At 35.5% G+C, this 17099-nt stretch overlaps 1 protein-coding gene across 3 annotated transcripts in view; it reads left to right on the top strand.

The window, feature by feature from the left end:
- mapkap1 (MAPK associated protein 1) overlaps window positions 1-17099 on the top strand; it is a 253844-nt gene that overhangs the window by 201735 nt on the left and 35010 nt on the right. For all 3 annotated transcript variants that reach the window (XM_048613545.1, XM_048613547.1, XM_048613546.1), the window contains 2 exons: window positions 5312-5452; window positions 14957-15094. In XM_048613545.1, the coding sequence (XP_048469502.1) occupies window positions 5312-5452; window positions 14957-15094 (279 nt within the window). The remainder of the gene's footprint in view (window positions 1-5311; window positions 5453-14956; window positions 15095-17099) is intronic.

Raw genomic sequence — 17099 nt, 5'->3', positions numbered from 1 at the left:
CTATACACTTGATCAGGTCCTGGAGATTTATCTGCCTTTGTTTTCCAAGACCTACAGCACTTCCTGTTCTGTAATGTGAGCTACTTCAAAACATCAATATTTATTTCAGTTCTCTAGCCTCAATTTCTTTCTCCACAGTAAAACCTGACATGGAATATTCATTTAATACTTCTCCCATCTCCTAAGGTTCACAAAGACAACCTCGTTGATCTTTAAGGGGCCCTCCTCTATCTTTAGTTGCTCTCTTGCCCATGTATTTGTAGAATCTTTATATTTAACTTGCTCTGCCAAAGCTATCTCCTATTCTGTCTTTGCCTTCCTGATTTCCTCCTTAAGAATGACCTTACTCTGTTTATACTCTTGAAAAGATTCAGTTGATCCCAGTTGTCTATATCTAATATATGATTATTTTTTATTCTTGACAAGAACCTCAATATCTTTATTCACGCAATGCTCCTTAATCTTAGTAGTCTTGCCTTTCACTCCAACAGGAGCATAATGCCTCTGAGCTCTCATTATCATACTTTTGAAGGACTCCCACTTGTCAGTCATCCCTTTAGCTGCAAACATTCTCCAATCAACTTTGGAAAGTTTTTGTTTCATACCCCTAAAATTTGCCTTACTCCAATTAAAAACTTTAACTGTTATGGAAAACTTAGTCTTTTCCATAACTCTTTTAAAACTAATAATATTATGATCACTAGTCCCAAAGTGTTCCCCGACTGTCACTTCAATCACTTGTCCTGCCTTATTTCCCAAGACCAAGTCAGCAGTCACAAGGCACCAGGTTATAGTCCAACAGGTTTATTTGAAATCACAAGCTTTCGGAACGCTGCTGTTTCATCAGGTGACTTCACCTGACAAAGGAGCAGCACTCCGAAAGCTTGTGATTTCAAATAAACCTGTTGGACTATAACCTGGTATCTTGTGAACTCTGACTTTGTCCACCCCACTGCAACACTGGCGCCTCCACATCCTAATTACAGTGGTAATGTTGTCCTTAATCAAAAATGCCACTCCTCCTCCTTGCTTGCTTGCCTCCCTTTCTATCCTTCCTAAAACATCTGAAAGCTGGCACATTGAGCTGCCAGTCCTGTCCATCCCTCAGCCAAGTTTCTGTAATAGCTACAATGTTGAAGTCCTATGTTCCTATACATGCCTTGATTTCATCAGCCTGTTAACGCAGTTTAATTCTTCAGTTATTTCATTCTCCAACTTGCTCTTGTCTGTCTTTTCTAATTAACTTGCTCTTTTCTGTTTCAGAGCCACCCTCATCTCTCTTTCTATTTTCACTTACTCATGAAGCCCCCATACCCCCTCTCTAGAAGTTTACAGGCTCCCGAAATAGAACTAGTAAATCTCCGGACTATGATATTGGTTCCCTTCCAGTTCAGATGAAACCCATTCTTTTTGAACAGGTCTTTTCTGTCCCAGAAGAGATCCCAACGATCCAAGAAACTGAATCCCTGCACATTACTCTTTAGCCGTTGATTTATCTCCCCCTATTCTTTGATTCCTTCCCTCATTAAAACTTGGCACTGGAAGTAAACCAGTGGTTACTACTTTTGAGGTTCTATTTTTTAACCTTCAACCTAACCTGTTATATTCACTCTGCAAAGCCTTGACTCATTCCCTCACTATTGTTCCTACCAACTTGTACAACAACTTCTGGCTTATCACACTCCTCTTTTTTGATAATATGCTTCAAACATTACGAGACATCCTCAACCCTGGTACCAGGAAATCAACATGCCATCCTAAACTCAAGCTCACTGCCGCAGGATCTCCTGTCTGTGCCCCTGACAGGAGAGTCCTCTATAGCAATTGTTCTTTTAAATCTTGACAAATCCCATTTAACATAAGATTCATTCTTAATGCCCAAGGCCTGACCACCACTTCTGTTTTCCTCCAAGACTCTCTCTTTCAACAGAACCCAAAATGGAATATCTGTTTGAGAGAGGAATGACCACAGGAGACTTCTGAATTATCTTCTTACTGTTCCTGACAGTCAACCATCTATCTGACTGATCCTGCTGTGTCATCACTTCTTTAAATCTAGCAGTCATCACACTTTGTGTCTGTTCTATGCACTCAGTGACATTAAGCCTAAAAAGAACCTCTCAATAGTACCTTGTATGTAAAAATAAACTACCTTTTCTTATCCACAGATTTAATATTAAATATGCAGAAAATAGACAAAAGATGTAAACGTATATATATTAAAAAGAAATCAAACACTTACCGCTGAACAAACGAGAAAATTACTCCTCCTCAAAAAATTCAGCTTTAAATCTGCAGATAAAAATCTGTCCTGAGCTGTCCAAGTGTAGGCCTCTCCACAAGCTCCATGTATGAATAATCTGTCCTCCTTCACATCTTTTATGGAATTTTTTGTCAAAAGATCAAAATAAAAGGCTGTGCAGATTGAAACTCAACAAACACAAGCTCCTTTGCAAATAACTCAGTTGAAGAACAATCTCCTGTTTGAGATTTTAAAAAACTTTTTTTTCTGTTTTTTTTTCTTTTGAGTTGTATATTTTTAGAAGTAGAAAAAAGAACAAACTGTACAGATCATCACTTGACAAACACATGGAAGCCCCCCCCACCCCCAGCACAAACTCCGTTTTTTAAAAAAACCTCTTCAACTTTGCGGTTTTTGTAATTATTCAGACTACAAGAGTTCCAAAATGATTCAAAATAAAAATCTTATTCCAGGATGTAACAGTCATAAGAATTATTCAACAAAGCCTGCAACTCCGGACCAGCTGTAGTATCCACACTGCTCTCAATGCATCATTTTTTCAAGATATTTTCAAATCAACCTGTTCAAAGATATTATAACACACCCATAGACCAGATGGGGCTTGATCTCAGGCCTCGTAGTACAGAGGTATAGACACTATCACTCAGTCATATGCGTACCTTTTCCATCTTGGTTAATGTTCTACACAGGCATTTATTTCACATGTTCTAGCAATCACTGAAGCCAGCATTTAATGTCCTAACTTCCTAGCTCTTAACCTGTTAAAGCAACATGACCCCAATCTTTTAAATGCAGTAGATTTCAAAGCTTTACTTGTATTTATCCCATTTTCTACTGTTAAACATTAATTTCTAAAATTAGAAACTATATGCTAAAACAAATTAAAATGAGCTAGACGTTCATAATGCAACAAAGACAGCTAATGTGAAATATGAAGAGCAATGGGGTGTCTGAATGAGATTGAATTGAGATACATTATTGCAGCAACACGAGGTCTTTTACCCTACTACTGTATCTAAACCTGAATGTATTTAATACTGATGTTACAAAGACTCCACTTCTGAAGTGCAGTGAAAGGAGCTTGCGTTTGTTGAGTTTCAATCTGCAGAGCCTTTTTTGTGATCTTTTGACACAAAATTCCATAAAAGATGTGAAGGAAGACAGATTATTCATACATGGAGCTTGTGGAGAGGCCTATACTTGGACAGCTCTGGTTGATTCAAAAATATCTAGTGTTTAAGAAAATTCTTCCACTTTTACAAAATAAAGGAATTTGAAGTCTTGGTCGGTCATAGACGTAACTACTTCTGTGCAAGTCATGTCAACCAGGAAGATCCCAGGTTTCATCTCTAGTTTGTAGTTGACTAGATCGTTGAGGAAAAAGAAAGAGCTTTATAGAATCATACAAATTTAAAATGCAGCTGAAGGTCATTCAACTCATCATACGTAAGTGATCATGAAATAGTTGTGCTTTAATTTCACATGTCCACTTTTTACTTCTAACCCTGTAAGCTACTTATGCTAAAGTATGTTTCTTTAAAGTTAAGGAATCACTTCCACCACCATATCAGTTCATCTTCTGGATCTCAACAACACTTCAAGTGCAGATATTTCTCCTCATAGTTCCTTTGTCAGTGACTTTGTACTATGACATCTAGTTATTGATCCACTTACCAGAGGGGAGGGAATAGTTTTGTATTAGTGTAGCTACCTGCCCATAATATTGTTGGCCGGTCCTTATTGCAATACAAGTTTAGCATGTACAGACATCAGCAAAGGATAGGATGCATCATGTTTCCACCACAGGCATTACAGCCTGTTGGCTCTCATGGTCAAGATTTGAACATGTGTATGGGCATGGTACCAGAGATTAATACATTTTCATTGAAATATATCCCACTGAAGGAGTTTGATGTCTTCAGACTGGGAGAAAATACATAACTTGTAATGTAAAATGAGTACTTTATGAACAAAAAAATACTGGAATTTATATAGTCCTACAAATGACGAATTAAGGAGGAAACATTGTTTTTCCAATAGGACAACTGAAAGTAGCAAGTAATTAGGCAGTGCAGTAATTGTATTTTGGGAAGAACTGACAGCCTTCAAGTCAAAGGAAACTTAGTTTTGGAGACAACTTGCATTTGTACTCAAAAGTGCTAAGGAATTTAAAGCATTGACTTTTGCCTTATGCTACTTTAATTTAGTTTTATTCTGCTTTGCAATGTCATTGAAACTAATTTTTAGCTAAATTAAGAAAATGCTTTTACATTGCTACTTATGCATAAGTTACTCATTAATATGAATTGATAAAGATATGTAAGTTGTGAACTGTTTGGAAAATCAAGTTTTAAAAACTCATTTCAAAGGATATAACATATGCACTCCTCCTTTAAATACACAATTGGTCAGTGTGTCATCCAAATTATTTGCTAAAATAACAACCAAAATACTACAGATAATAGAAAGTTGAAGATTAAACCAAAAATGATTGCTATGTTTCTCAATTAACAACTGTGGGTAGAAAAGATGGGGCAGTCATACTAGCATTGCAGAGTTCATTGCAGAAACTACCTTATCCTTTTCTTGGATTTTTGTGATTTCTGCTATGGGCAGTTGACTTGCAATGCCAGCTTTGTACGGGGAATACAATTTGAAAATCTCGGATTGTTAATATGTGGATCCTTTATCGAAAGTGGAAATTTCTTGAGACTTCACTCGGTCCCATAAGGTATCGTAGATTGTTCTGTGCTCATTGAAGTAACAGTGAGGTGGCTGTGTGTTTTATAAGACAAGGAGTAACAAGGTGAAAGACTAAAAGTAGTTCTGATAGAGTTCACATCTGAAGTGTTAATTCATCATTCTAGAGTATTTTCCATAATGTGTTTGCTTACAATGACAAGTTGGCTTTATTTCCTATTTCTGTAATGCCAGTTACTAATAATACGTTTAAAAGTTGGATTTATTTATGTTTTTAATCCAGCTCTGAATGTCTTTGTTATTCATGGAATGTTTCATTTATTTCACAATTTGTCCTTTATTCTGAAGGTTCAAGAGGAGAGGAGAGTTCAGAAGATGAGCCACCTCTGGATATGACAACTGTGCAAGATATTCTGAGCAGTCATCGTTACAAATCATATAAAGTCAGCATTGTCCACAAGCTAAGATTCACCACTGATGTCCAATTAGGTAATTATTATTACGTTGTGAAATGCAACCTTTTTACTTATTCTCAAAGAACAGAAGAAATGTTTAGAGCATTATTACCTAAATCATATCACCTTAAATTGCTGTTTTTCAAAATAGTTCTGTAATGACTATATTGTACACACCAATTATAATATTTGTAATGGAAAACCAACCAAAGCCTAAAGAAATCTAACTTTACAAATTAAGCAGGAAGTATTGTGTTTTTGAGGAAAGGGTGTCATAATATTTTAAGATATAACAACTAAACTGATGTCCTAATAGAAGCTGAATTCAAAAGTGTGCTTTCCCGCTGCAACATATTTTTTAAATCAAGTTCTACTTTCACTTTGCAATTCCTTGGCATACATTTAATAAAATTAACATTTTAAATGTTGGGATTTAATTACTTCAGCAAAGCTAACTAAAATAAGGTGTTTCAACCAAGCAAACTGAACTTACTGTCACTTTCCAAAAATTATAGATTAACAGTGACATGCATTACAAACATTCTAAAGTACTCATTTTAAAAGATAATTGTTGCCATGCAGCAATTTAATAGAAGATTTTTTTATTTGAATACACCACAAGAACTGCACTAGCCACCTTCCTTCTCTTGACAACGTTGACAGTTTCTAACAACTTTCTACATCTCATAACCATCGCTTTGTTCCCTGAAATTTAATCTTGCAGAAGTGAAATATTGTAGATTTTAGCTTGTTTTGTTCAATTATTATAACACTTGATTTGAAACAATGCTGTGACAATACCCATAATTCTGAAATGCAAATTTTGAAGATATTTGGCAAATGATCAAATACAGGCAAACATATGTTAAATAAATTATGAATGCTATATTTGCACAGCATTATCAATTATGTCCATTGAAATTGGTGACATTATATTAATGTTTCAGAAAATAGTGCTTCAACATGAATACTATTTACTTTCTTGTTTGAATAAACTTCTGTTTTAAGTAGTACAGGTGAGTAATTGTGAATTTTATGTGTATTTTCACAAGCTTGAGAGGGTAGTCAATTATGTTTCAGCAAAACTTAATGACATTGTCCTGCAAAATTTTGTTGGAGCATGAAATGTATTACAAGTAGCTGTTAGATCAACAATTTCCAAAGCAACCACATTAAAAGGGAAATTAACCACTCGAAGATGAGAAATACTAAAGACGTAGGGGTAATCAGCAGTCAAGAATCAGGGCACACATTCTCAGTGATTTGTAAAAGAGTTAAAGGCAACATGCGGAGAAACATTTTTATTTGTGCATGTTTACTGTCTGAGATGTGCTGTCTGAGAAAGAGTTGCGAAAACTGATTCGATTGTGATGATAAAAATAGATTTGGATAGGCACCTGAAGTGGGGAAAAAAAGTTGTATAAATACGGGGAAAGGAATATGGAACTACCTAAACTGATTTTGCAAAGAGCCAGCATGGACTCGATAGGCTGAATTTGTTCCTCCTATGCCATAACCATTCTATGATTCTACAAAGTAGCTTATTCCAATGTTGATGTAACTGTGCATTATTGAAGTTATTGCTCTGATTTCTGGTCGTATTTTGTTACTGCCAAGTGCTATTGCAAAGTTTTTTGAATGTGATATCCCCTTGAATTTTTAACCACAGTGCAAACCTTTGTACTCTAGCCACCATTCAAAAGCAGAAACCATTTTGCCAAGCTCCTATTATTTGCCAATTGCTGCCAGGTTGCTTTGAGGAGAATTTCTTGCCTCTGCATCTGGAAGTTGTCAGAACAGAGAGCTTGGAAAAGGTCATCCCTTATCACTAAAGATAAATGACATAAGGGGAGTGGAGCTGTTAGGTGAAACAAATGGTTCAGCTTGTTTAGTACTGATGGGACTGACCTGTGAAAACAGCTTTCAGGGGTTAATGCACCTTTCAGTCTGCTTATAAATGTGACTTTTCAGTCATATCTTAATTCCTTGTCTGCTTTATGTAAGGTACAGTGTGTCAAACATGTCTGAGTTACTTGTCCAATGGTTTTGATATTCACAATGAAGTTAATGCACAGGAAAAGCTGAGTCTTTTCACATAATTTCTGGGTTTACAAATACTGTACTTTAGAAAAGTACTTTTGTCACCAAAGCTAAAATCAATAATTCATCTTTTCAAATTTCAGTGAATTTTTCCATTAGTTATCAAATCTTATCTAAATTTTAAAATTGCTGACAATTTATATTTGTTCCTAACAATCGCATGAATTGCTTATTATGTCTTATTTAAATCTATCTTCTCTCACTTTAAAAATATACTTGGAACAATATCACTGTTCCTTCATTGCTGCTGGGTCAAAATCCTGTAACTTACTTCGTTGTAGTATCGTTCCTACACCTCAAGGACTGCAGCGGTTTAAGAAAGTAGCTCAGCAACTCCTTCTCCAGGTCACTTAAAGATGGGCAGTGAAAGATGGCCTAGCCAGCAAGGCCCACATTCCATGAATGAATGAAAAGAACTCTTTTTGCAACATATTTACAACAATGTTATCTTCTTCCCGGCAGCTTTGTGTACCATTCCATGCCATTCCAAATGAAATCTAATGGTCAGGTGCCTTTTTTTATATAGTTGTCTTATTCCTAGCGTGAACCCTATAGATTAGGGTGAGCAAGAATAATGTGATGTTGTTTCTTCCTCCTTAACTTCTCTCCTGTGAACAGAGGGCATTGCTCCTGTTCGACAGTTCTTCAGGTAAAAATATAAAAATGTATATTTTTCCATTGTGTAATTGCTACAGTACTGTATATTAATGTACTACACTGTTGGATGCTTATTGCTTGCCCTTTCTTCCCTATTTGGCAAGATCATTCTCAGAATTGATTACTTTCAGTCACTTTGAAAAACAAAATGGAACCTTATTTTAAACATCTCAGCTGACACCTTTGTCTATGATTGTCTGTTCCGGGTGTACATTGCTGGTACCACAAAAAAAAGTTGAATGAAGAAGAATTCTGGCCATTAAACCTGTTCTATCAATGCATAACTTATTTTCTGCAATGGAAATCCTTCCCTACTCCTCAGACTGTTTTGGGAGGTGGGGGAGGTTCTGTCCCATGTTGAAATTCATGCATTTTTGTTGGTATTTCCAAAGTCCTCGGGGTTTGTACTTGGATCACATGACCTATGTAACATAGTGGTAATTGAAAGATTTCTTTTTCTCCAGGTTATTTTAACAAAACTGAGAAAATCTAATCAAGTTCAAGTCTGTTGATTACAAAGTGTGCTTAAGGCAGCCTATACTATGTCACAATGTGGCAAATTCTGGGATGAAACCCCACTCCAGGACTTCTAGATTCGCCTTTATTTTACTAAGGCAGTCCTGCATTGTCAGAGCTGTAGTCATTCAGATAAGCTGAGGCCCTCATTTGTTAACATGCCGTACTTGAGAAGTATTCTAGGAACTTGTCTGGTGCTTTGGCAAAACCAAATGACTTTGTCATTTACGTCTTTGCTATTTGTTGGATGTTTGTGCAGGTTAGCTACCATTTACCACGTTTGCCTTGGTAAAACCATGTTTCAATGACTCTTGAGCCACTTTCACATAGGATGTTCAGAGATACAATGTGACCACAAATATTTTCTAATACAAAAACATATGTATGAAAGGTCCCCAATGAGATGTTTAAAATAACATTACATTTTGTTTTTCCAAGTGATTTAAAGTAATTAGTTCTAAAAAAAGTCTTGCCAAAACAGGGACGAAAGGGCAAGCAATAAAGATCTGATTTGATTTGAGTTGATTTGATTTGAATTGATTTGATTTATTATTGTCACATGTACCAAAGTAAAAGTTTTGTTTTTCATGCAGTACAGGCAGATCATATCATACAAAGTGTATTAGGGTAATAGAATAGAGAAAGGAATACAAAGAAGGTTCACAAAAGTAAGATCAACATTAAACTTGAAATTTGAGCAGTCCATTCAGAAGTCTAATAACAGTAGGCAAGAAGCTTTTCTTAAACCTGTGTGTGTTTAAGCTTTTGTATCTTCTACCCGACGGACGAGGTTAGAAGAGATTATAACCAGGGTGGCTGGGGGTCTTTGACGTTGGCTGCCTTTCCATAGCAATGAGAAGTGTAGATGGAGTCAGTGGATGGAAGGTTGGCTTTTGTGATAGTCTGGGCTGTATTCACAATTTCCTGTAGTTTCTTACGGTCCTGGGCAGAGCAGTTACCATACCAAGCTGTAATGCATCCAGTTAGAATGCTTTCTATGGTGCATCTGTAAAAATCGGCTAGGGTCGTTAACGGTTATGTTGAATTTCCTTAGCCTCCTGAGGAAGATGAGGCGTTTTTGTGCCACCTTGACTCGTCACATCAACGTGGGTGGCCCAGGTCAGATTGTTGGTGATCGTCACTCCGAGGAACTTTATGCTTTCAACCATCACCTCAGTTCCATTGATGTAAATAGGGACGTGCCCTCCTCCTTGCTTCCTGAAGTCGATGATCAGCTCTTTTTAGTTTTGCTTACATTGAGGGAGAGTTGTTATCTTTGCAGCACGTCACCAAGCACTGTATCATGAGTGTACAGAGAGTGTACATGAGTGTTGCTGAGGATTGTCGTGGAGGAGGTGTTGTTGCCTATCTTTACTGACTACAGTTGTGATCAAGGATCCATCTGACGGTGTAGCACATTAATATGTGCCCATGTAGCATGAAATGTTAACTCTGTTTCTCTTCACAGATGCTGCATAACTTGCTGAGTATCTCCAGTATTTTATCACTTTCCCTGAACAAGACATCATTCTTCATCACGTTCTCAAAAATTGAGTCATCTGCCCATAGTTTTGTAACACAACTAAACATGACTGGAAGTAAACCATCACGGTCATAGGAGTAGTATCTGGGTTTCCTTTATGTATTGGGTAATCTTTCAATTCACAACTGATGTTTATTTTTAATTGGATTATAGCTTTCTATTAATATCTTGATATGAATTCCCTTAATAACAAAAGATACATTTTTTGACAAATGTAAAAATAATCTTAAAGCATTAATTGTAAAAGAATGACTTTATTTTTTGGGTAATGCTTCAATTCCTTTTAACAACGTCTGCCATTTTTAGTTGGTAGCTTGAGTTCTAAAGTCTGAGGATTCTAATTTAATTTTCCCCCCAACCATCCTTTCCTAAGAATACTTTCGCCATTAAAACCACAGTACCTTAAACCTTCAGTCCTTTAGAAAGGCCTGACTTTCTAGGGAATAAAGAATGGGGAAGGCACAAAGAAACCTTGGACGATACATAATAGGAAACCTGCAAAGACACCATATTCGTGCTTTTCTGAGAATAAGTAACAGTTTTAATTGGGCAAACTTCTAGAAGAGGCAGTTATGTTTAGTGCAATACAGTTTTTTTTCGTTCAACAAAATTAAGTATTATTCATGATTACCGAAACCATCAAAATTATCTTGACGTTTTAAAAATGTACAGACATGCTAACACCGAGAACTTTGAATAAAGTACATAAAACATACATTCTTACTGACCAAGTGTCTGTTTGTGCTAGCTAAAGAAGCAATATGATTATGTTCCAGTAGAGCTGAATTTTTAAGCATTTTGCAAATATATTAAGGGCTAACTCAGGTTTTGAAGACTAGAAGAAGGGTTTTCTATCACAGGCATTTGTTTTTGCTAAAAATGTAATTGCCAAAGGAATTAAAAAGCAAGCGTCTTTAAATCAAACAAATAATTCAGCAGTGTTTAAAATGAAGAGCAATTTAAGAAGTATTAGTAGAATCAACTTTGCCTTTTTGTTTCTTTATTTCACCTCTCCCCACGCACCCCCCACCCCCGAAAACCCAGCCAAACTTTCCTCATCTCTCAAATCCTTCCAAAAAAAAACAAAGCTGAAATAGCTAAAAACTAGTACAGTGTTGGAGTAGCCTTTACTGAAAAGATTGATGCAATGGGGAATGACCTTGGCTTGGAGCAGGAGCTGGTGATGTATGTACGAGCATCTCACTGCTAAATGGACCCAGATTTGTAGCACTAATATACATGGAAGCCCAGAACCAAACTCAGGATGGCAATAAATCAACAGCCACTTTAGGTGTCATTTCTGGTTTATATTCTGGTATTGTTCTATCAGTTTAATTCATGTCACTATCATCTGTTCATCTGGAACAGTTTTATATAATTTTCCAGTGGAGTTACCTGACAAATCCCATCAAATTAACAAGGCACATTAACAGTATTGACTGCTTCTGTGGTTTCTGAGGTTTCTGGACCATAGACTGAATTGTGAATATAATCCCTTCCTAGTTTGCAATTTTGGGGAATTTTAGTACACGTAAATAGTGTGTTACTTATCTAACAATAATTTTTTTCTAATCACTTAAAAATGCTCAAGCACTTTTTTCTAAATATGAAAGATTTATTTTGCAACCTGTCTCTTGGAAAATGGACAAAAGTGAAAGTAGTAATTTTTAGGTGAGCTAGGTAATTAACTATACATCCTATGTACTTCAATTATTAATTTTATTGAGGTAAAGATTGTATTCTTAAACTGTTAATGGTCAGAATACAGCTTAGTTTTCTACGTCTTGTTACTTAATGTTATCTTTCTGCCTTGATGAGAATCACAGTCATCACAAAAAGAAAATGAATTGGTTGTCTTTATTCCAAATAGCAATTCATTAAAGACAAACTTTCAATGTTAGGTGTCACTTCATTGAAAGCCTGTAAATTTTACATTCCTATAAATAAAACAAGCTATTCTGAGGAGGTTGAGGGGAAGCAATGCATAATCTAGTGTTTCTTTTATATTTATTATGCAGCTCTGTGAAGTAAGAGTGGAAATGAATTACTTTGAGGGAAAAAAAGCATACTTATAGATAAAGACAAAAGTAAGATTCTGTGGATGCTGGAAGTCTGAAATATAATCACCGTCTCCAGCACTTTGTCTTTTTATGTTTGCATGCAAGTTCGTTACCAAATTAAAATCTCCACTTCTCAATACTTGGCATGATAACTTATTTCTGAAATGCAAGAACTGTTGTGTGCAGAGTTGCCATTGTCGAATAAAACAAGATGCTGTGTTTAATGGTGGTCAGGCAAGCATCAGTTAAATCTATGCAGAAACTATTTGCCATCTGTCTCTAACAGCTTTTGAGTTTATTTGTATTCTGCAAGAAGGATAATGTCTCCTACTTATGGAATAAGATTTTCCTCTCGCATGTTAAATCGGTGTCAGATCCTTGTAATTCTGTTTTATAAATATCTAAGTGGGTTGTTCATATTACATTTAAAATACATATTTTTGTTATGTGAGCACAAAAATAGCTTTAACATACTTGTTCACTGAAGTGGATTAATAGTCATGTTGAAACAACAGAGTAATATTCACCGTTTGAAATCTGCAGAGGTAGCCAGACTCCTGCCATCTTTAAAATTTCTGAACATAAATGAAATATTTATTCTTTTGTTTTTTTTTCACTCAGATATATAATTTTGTAGTGAATCACTTTGTAGTGCAAATTTTGATTTGTGACTTACATAGAATATATTATTTTAAGTATCAGCTTGATTCAGTTGTTAGCCAGTACTTCTGTCTGAGTCAGATGGTAATGGGTAGAGGCAGATATAGTCTTGCAAATTAAATATTAAATCTAAACCCCATCTGCCTGCTTTGGTGGCATCCTGTGCTACTATTAAATGAAGAGCACAAAATTATCTTCAACTCCTGACCAATATCCCTCCTTTTTCAAAAAGCACCAAAAAAACTAGTAATTGATTCATTTGCGTTTTGAGACAACTTGCCATCCATTATTCAGCTGCTATGTTTATCCATCAAAAAACAACTGCACCTGGGATCAGATGAGGTGTTTATATAAATATTGAGTTCATTCATTCTTCAAATGTTAGTCAAGCATGTTCAATAGTTTTACTGACTGTTATTATATGAAAATTAAACCAGAAAATGCTATACATCTGACCATAAGAACAGAAATACTATCTCATTAAAAATCTGAAATTATGAAAATTAATTTCACATTTAAATTGACTGAAGTATTATAAAGCATTTTACTGTTGCCTCTCTTGTTAATGATTTATGTAGTTGCTGTTTTTGTGAACTTGCTTTTTAATTCAAATTTACATCGGCTATAGTCTGACCCCAAATTTCAACAGCTGTGCTTATGTTGAATATTTGCCAGATCTCCAAACTGTATTGTCTCTTTTGCTATTTGTATGTTAAGAAAAATAGTTGTGCACTAAATGAGAAAGTCAAGAACCAACTGCGAGTTAGTTTGAACGTTTTAAATAGCAGCTTTGAATTGAAAATGATAGCTATTCCATTTGAAGGAAATTTATGTTTAAATTTGGGAAAAGTGAATTTAACTTTCAAATTGCTGCTGAGATGAGGAATGGTTGGTAGTGCATTTCTTCACAAGAAGGATGATTTGGTCTTAAAAAAAACTGTATGCTGAGCATACTGAATCCAGCACAGCATTAACAAGTGTGTTTCTACTTTGAAATTGATCTGATAAATAATGCCCTTAAAATATGGTGGACTTTTTGCCTCCACTGAAATGTTTTTGACTTTTATTTATATGATACATAAGTAACAAGCTATAAGATTTTGAGGATAACTCGTGCAAGATTTTACTATACATTCATAAAAAAAGTTTAACACGAACATTCAGTTCCCTCAGATGAGTGATGGAAAATCCTATTACTTCAATTAGGACATAGTTATGTTGTGACATTTACTCTACTTCCACACCATGGAGCAATTTGTTTGCTGTCAGTTTGTCCTCATTCTAGTCAATCATTGAGCACTATCAAAACCTTTAGGTAGGTAGCTTCCTGTTGAGCTTGATTTGACATTTTGAGTAACCAGAAAAAAACGTGTGTGTGTGTGTGTGTGTGTGTGTGTGTGTGTGTGTTTGTGTATTTTATACATGTATAAAATATTCATGTATTTCAGTACCATTTGTCTCAGGATTTGGATGACATCTTTCAAAGTTGGCATTTGCTTGCTACCTCTAACATGTTTCTAGGTATTTATATGATGTGTTAAGAGGAAAGGGCTTTTGTGTTCCCTGAATAATATAATTACTGTAATAGCATGAAACCACAATTGAACGAGAATTTGATGAAATATTTAATTTTAAATTGCACAGAATGGAGGGATGCTATGAATTCTGTTTGTTTGCATACCTCTCATATTAGTTTGAGATCTTACTCCTGTCAGCTGAATAAAACAATTAATTTAAGTGGTGCCACAATGAGAAAACTGTACCACTGTGGTGTTTTGAAGCTTACAGAATCCAATTCAGATATTCTTATCATTTTTATTTACTTGGTGGTCCTGAAATCTGCTCTGTATTCAGCACTTCATAAAATGCAAAAAAAAGCTGAGTTTTGGAAGGCTTAAGAGATCACTTTGTGTTTACTCCATTAAGATTTATAAAGTGTGTCAAAAAGTTGATATAAAATCACTTACACAGCCCACTGGTTTATATCCCCACTGACGCACAGGTATCTCGGGAGAAAAGGTGGAGATAGACCCTGTTACTAATCAGAAGGCCAGCACCAAGTTCTGGATTAAACAGAAACCCATTTCGATTGATTCTGATCTACTCTGCGCTTGTGACCTTGTGGAAGAGAAGAGTCCGAGTATGTAGTACTACATTTATTTGCTGTATCTTTGTGCTGTTGTGTGAGTGACTGCATGCACTCAAATAGAAAAATTAGAGCCCTGTATTGTCCACAGGTTTAATATTAGATAAGACAGTGGTGCCTATGATACATTTTTTATCCTTTAGAATGGTGGCTGCATATCCATAATATTTACTGACACCAGTTTCTATGTTTTCAGCCATCTAAAAGTTGAACAATATTTTGTCTCACATGATGCATCTGTATGTTGTTAATCCATCAGAATTTACTGGTGATAAACCCAGTCAAATTTGTTAGGTTGAGAATTTAATATGATTTGCCACTACCAATCAGTTATTGGGGTTCTATGTCAGTCACACTAATTATTGTAGAGGGAAATCAGTGTTCCTTTTCTACTTTATCAGAACCAGAACCATTTTAATCTATATGTAGATACTTTAACATCGTGAGTATTGCTTTTGGAGATTTTTATTAAACATGCCTGAAGAAGGATAAAATGTAAGATTTTGAATTTCTTGTTCATATTCTTGTTGGTTTTGATTTTGATTTTTTTTGATCAGATGCAACATCTGAATTCACTTCAAGAAGTTCTTAAGTATTTTGTGATATTGATTTTTAAACTGGACACATTGGGATTTTTATTTTTTACAATGCAGAATACAGCATTGAACTCTAGAATAGCAAAGCAATAAAGCTCCTTTCTTGTGGGAACTAAGATTTAAAATGATAAAACGCTAATTGTTTTGCTTATGGATTTGTGACCCTTTCGATTTCTGTAAGAATTTGCACTTGCTGCCAGAGAGTTTATATCCTCTACCATATATGGTTTATAGGATAGTCACTTTCAAAAGATAAGCCATAATATAAAATGAGAAGTATTTCTAAATGGTATAAACATTTGGGGGTTGGAATTTGTTTACTGAGAAATTACTTTAAAACCAAATAAATTTATTTCATTCATGCCTCAAAAATATCTTGAGCACTTTGGAAACAGTGAGTTGTTTGAAGTGATGCAACTGTTATAAGCCACACAAATTTAGTTATGAATTTTACACATAGCAATATCTCAACAATAATTTTAATGAATAGTTAATCTCTGTTTGGTATGTTTGTTGGTGTTAGGATGGAGGTGATAATTAGCCAGGGCACCAGAACAAATACCTGTTTCTCTTAACGTGATAAGAAGTTGGAATTTAGGGAGAGAGATCTAAAGCATTGGGGCTAGATGAATGGAGGCGCATCCTGGTCCTTAAAATCCATCTATTTAAAGAAACTTCTTTAGACATTTTCCGAATTAGAGGAACTAAAGAAATGCAAGTTAATGTTTGATGGTTTAACCTGCAGGTCATCATACCTCAGGAAAGGGCGAGTTAAGAAGGTGGGACCTTCATTGTGACCTCAGTTGTACAGGAATTGAACCAGCCATCTAGCGAACAGAGCTAACCAATTCCCATAAGTAGTAAACATTTTTTTGAAGAATTGATCCCCTTTTTGTATTGAAATATAGGGGCTTTATTATTTGTTTTATTTCACAGCATAAAGTCAGCATTATTTTATATTTGCCTTTCAAAATTGCTCACCAGTTTTACTACTAATTAACAACTACAGATAATTCTGGAGAAGCTCAGCACATCAGGCAGCATCTATGGAGAGAGAAACAGAGTTAACATTTTCAAGTTAATTCTTTGAAGAGGTGACCAAACAGGTGGATGAAGGTAGAGCAGTGGATGTGGTATACATGGATTTAAGTAAGGCGTTTGATAAGGTTCCCCATGGTAGGCTCATGCAAGAAGTAAGGAGGCATGGAATAGGGGGAAATGTGGCAGATTGGATTCAGAATTGGCTGACCCTTAGAAGACAAAGGGTGGTAGTGGATGGAAAATATTCAACATGGTGCTCAGTTACAAGTGGTGTACCACAAGGATCTGTTCTGGGTCCTCTTCTATTTGTGATTTTTGTAAATGATTTGGATGTAGGAGTGGAAGGGTGGATTAGTAAGTTT

The sequence above is a fragment of the Rhincodon typus genome, chromosome 28 (genome assembly GCF_021869965.1).
Source record: "Rhincodon typus isolate 14 chromosome 28, sRhiTyp1.1, whole genome shotgun sequence".
Taxonomy (NCBI): domain Eukaryota; kingdom Metazoa; phylum Chordata; class Chondrichthyes; order Orectolobiformes; family Rhincodontidae; genus Rhincodon; species Rhincodon typus.
This window is presented reverse-complemented; position numbering and strand designations above follow the sequence as displayed.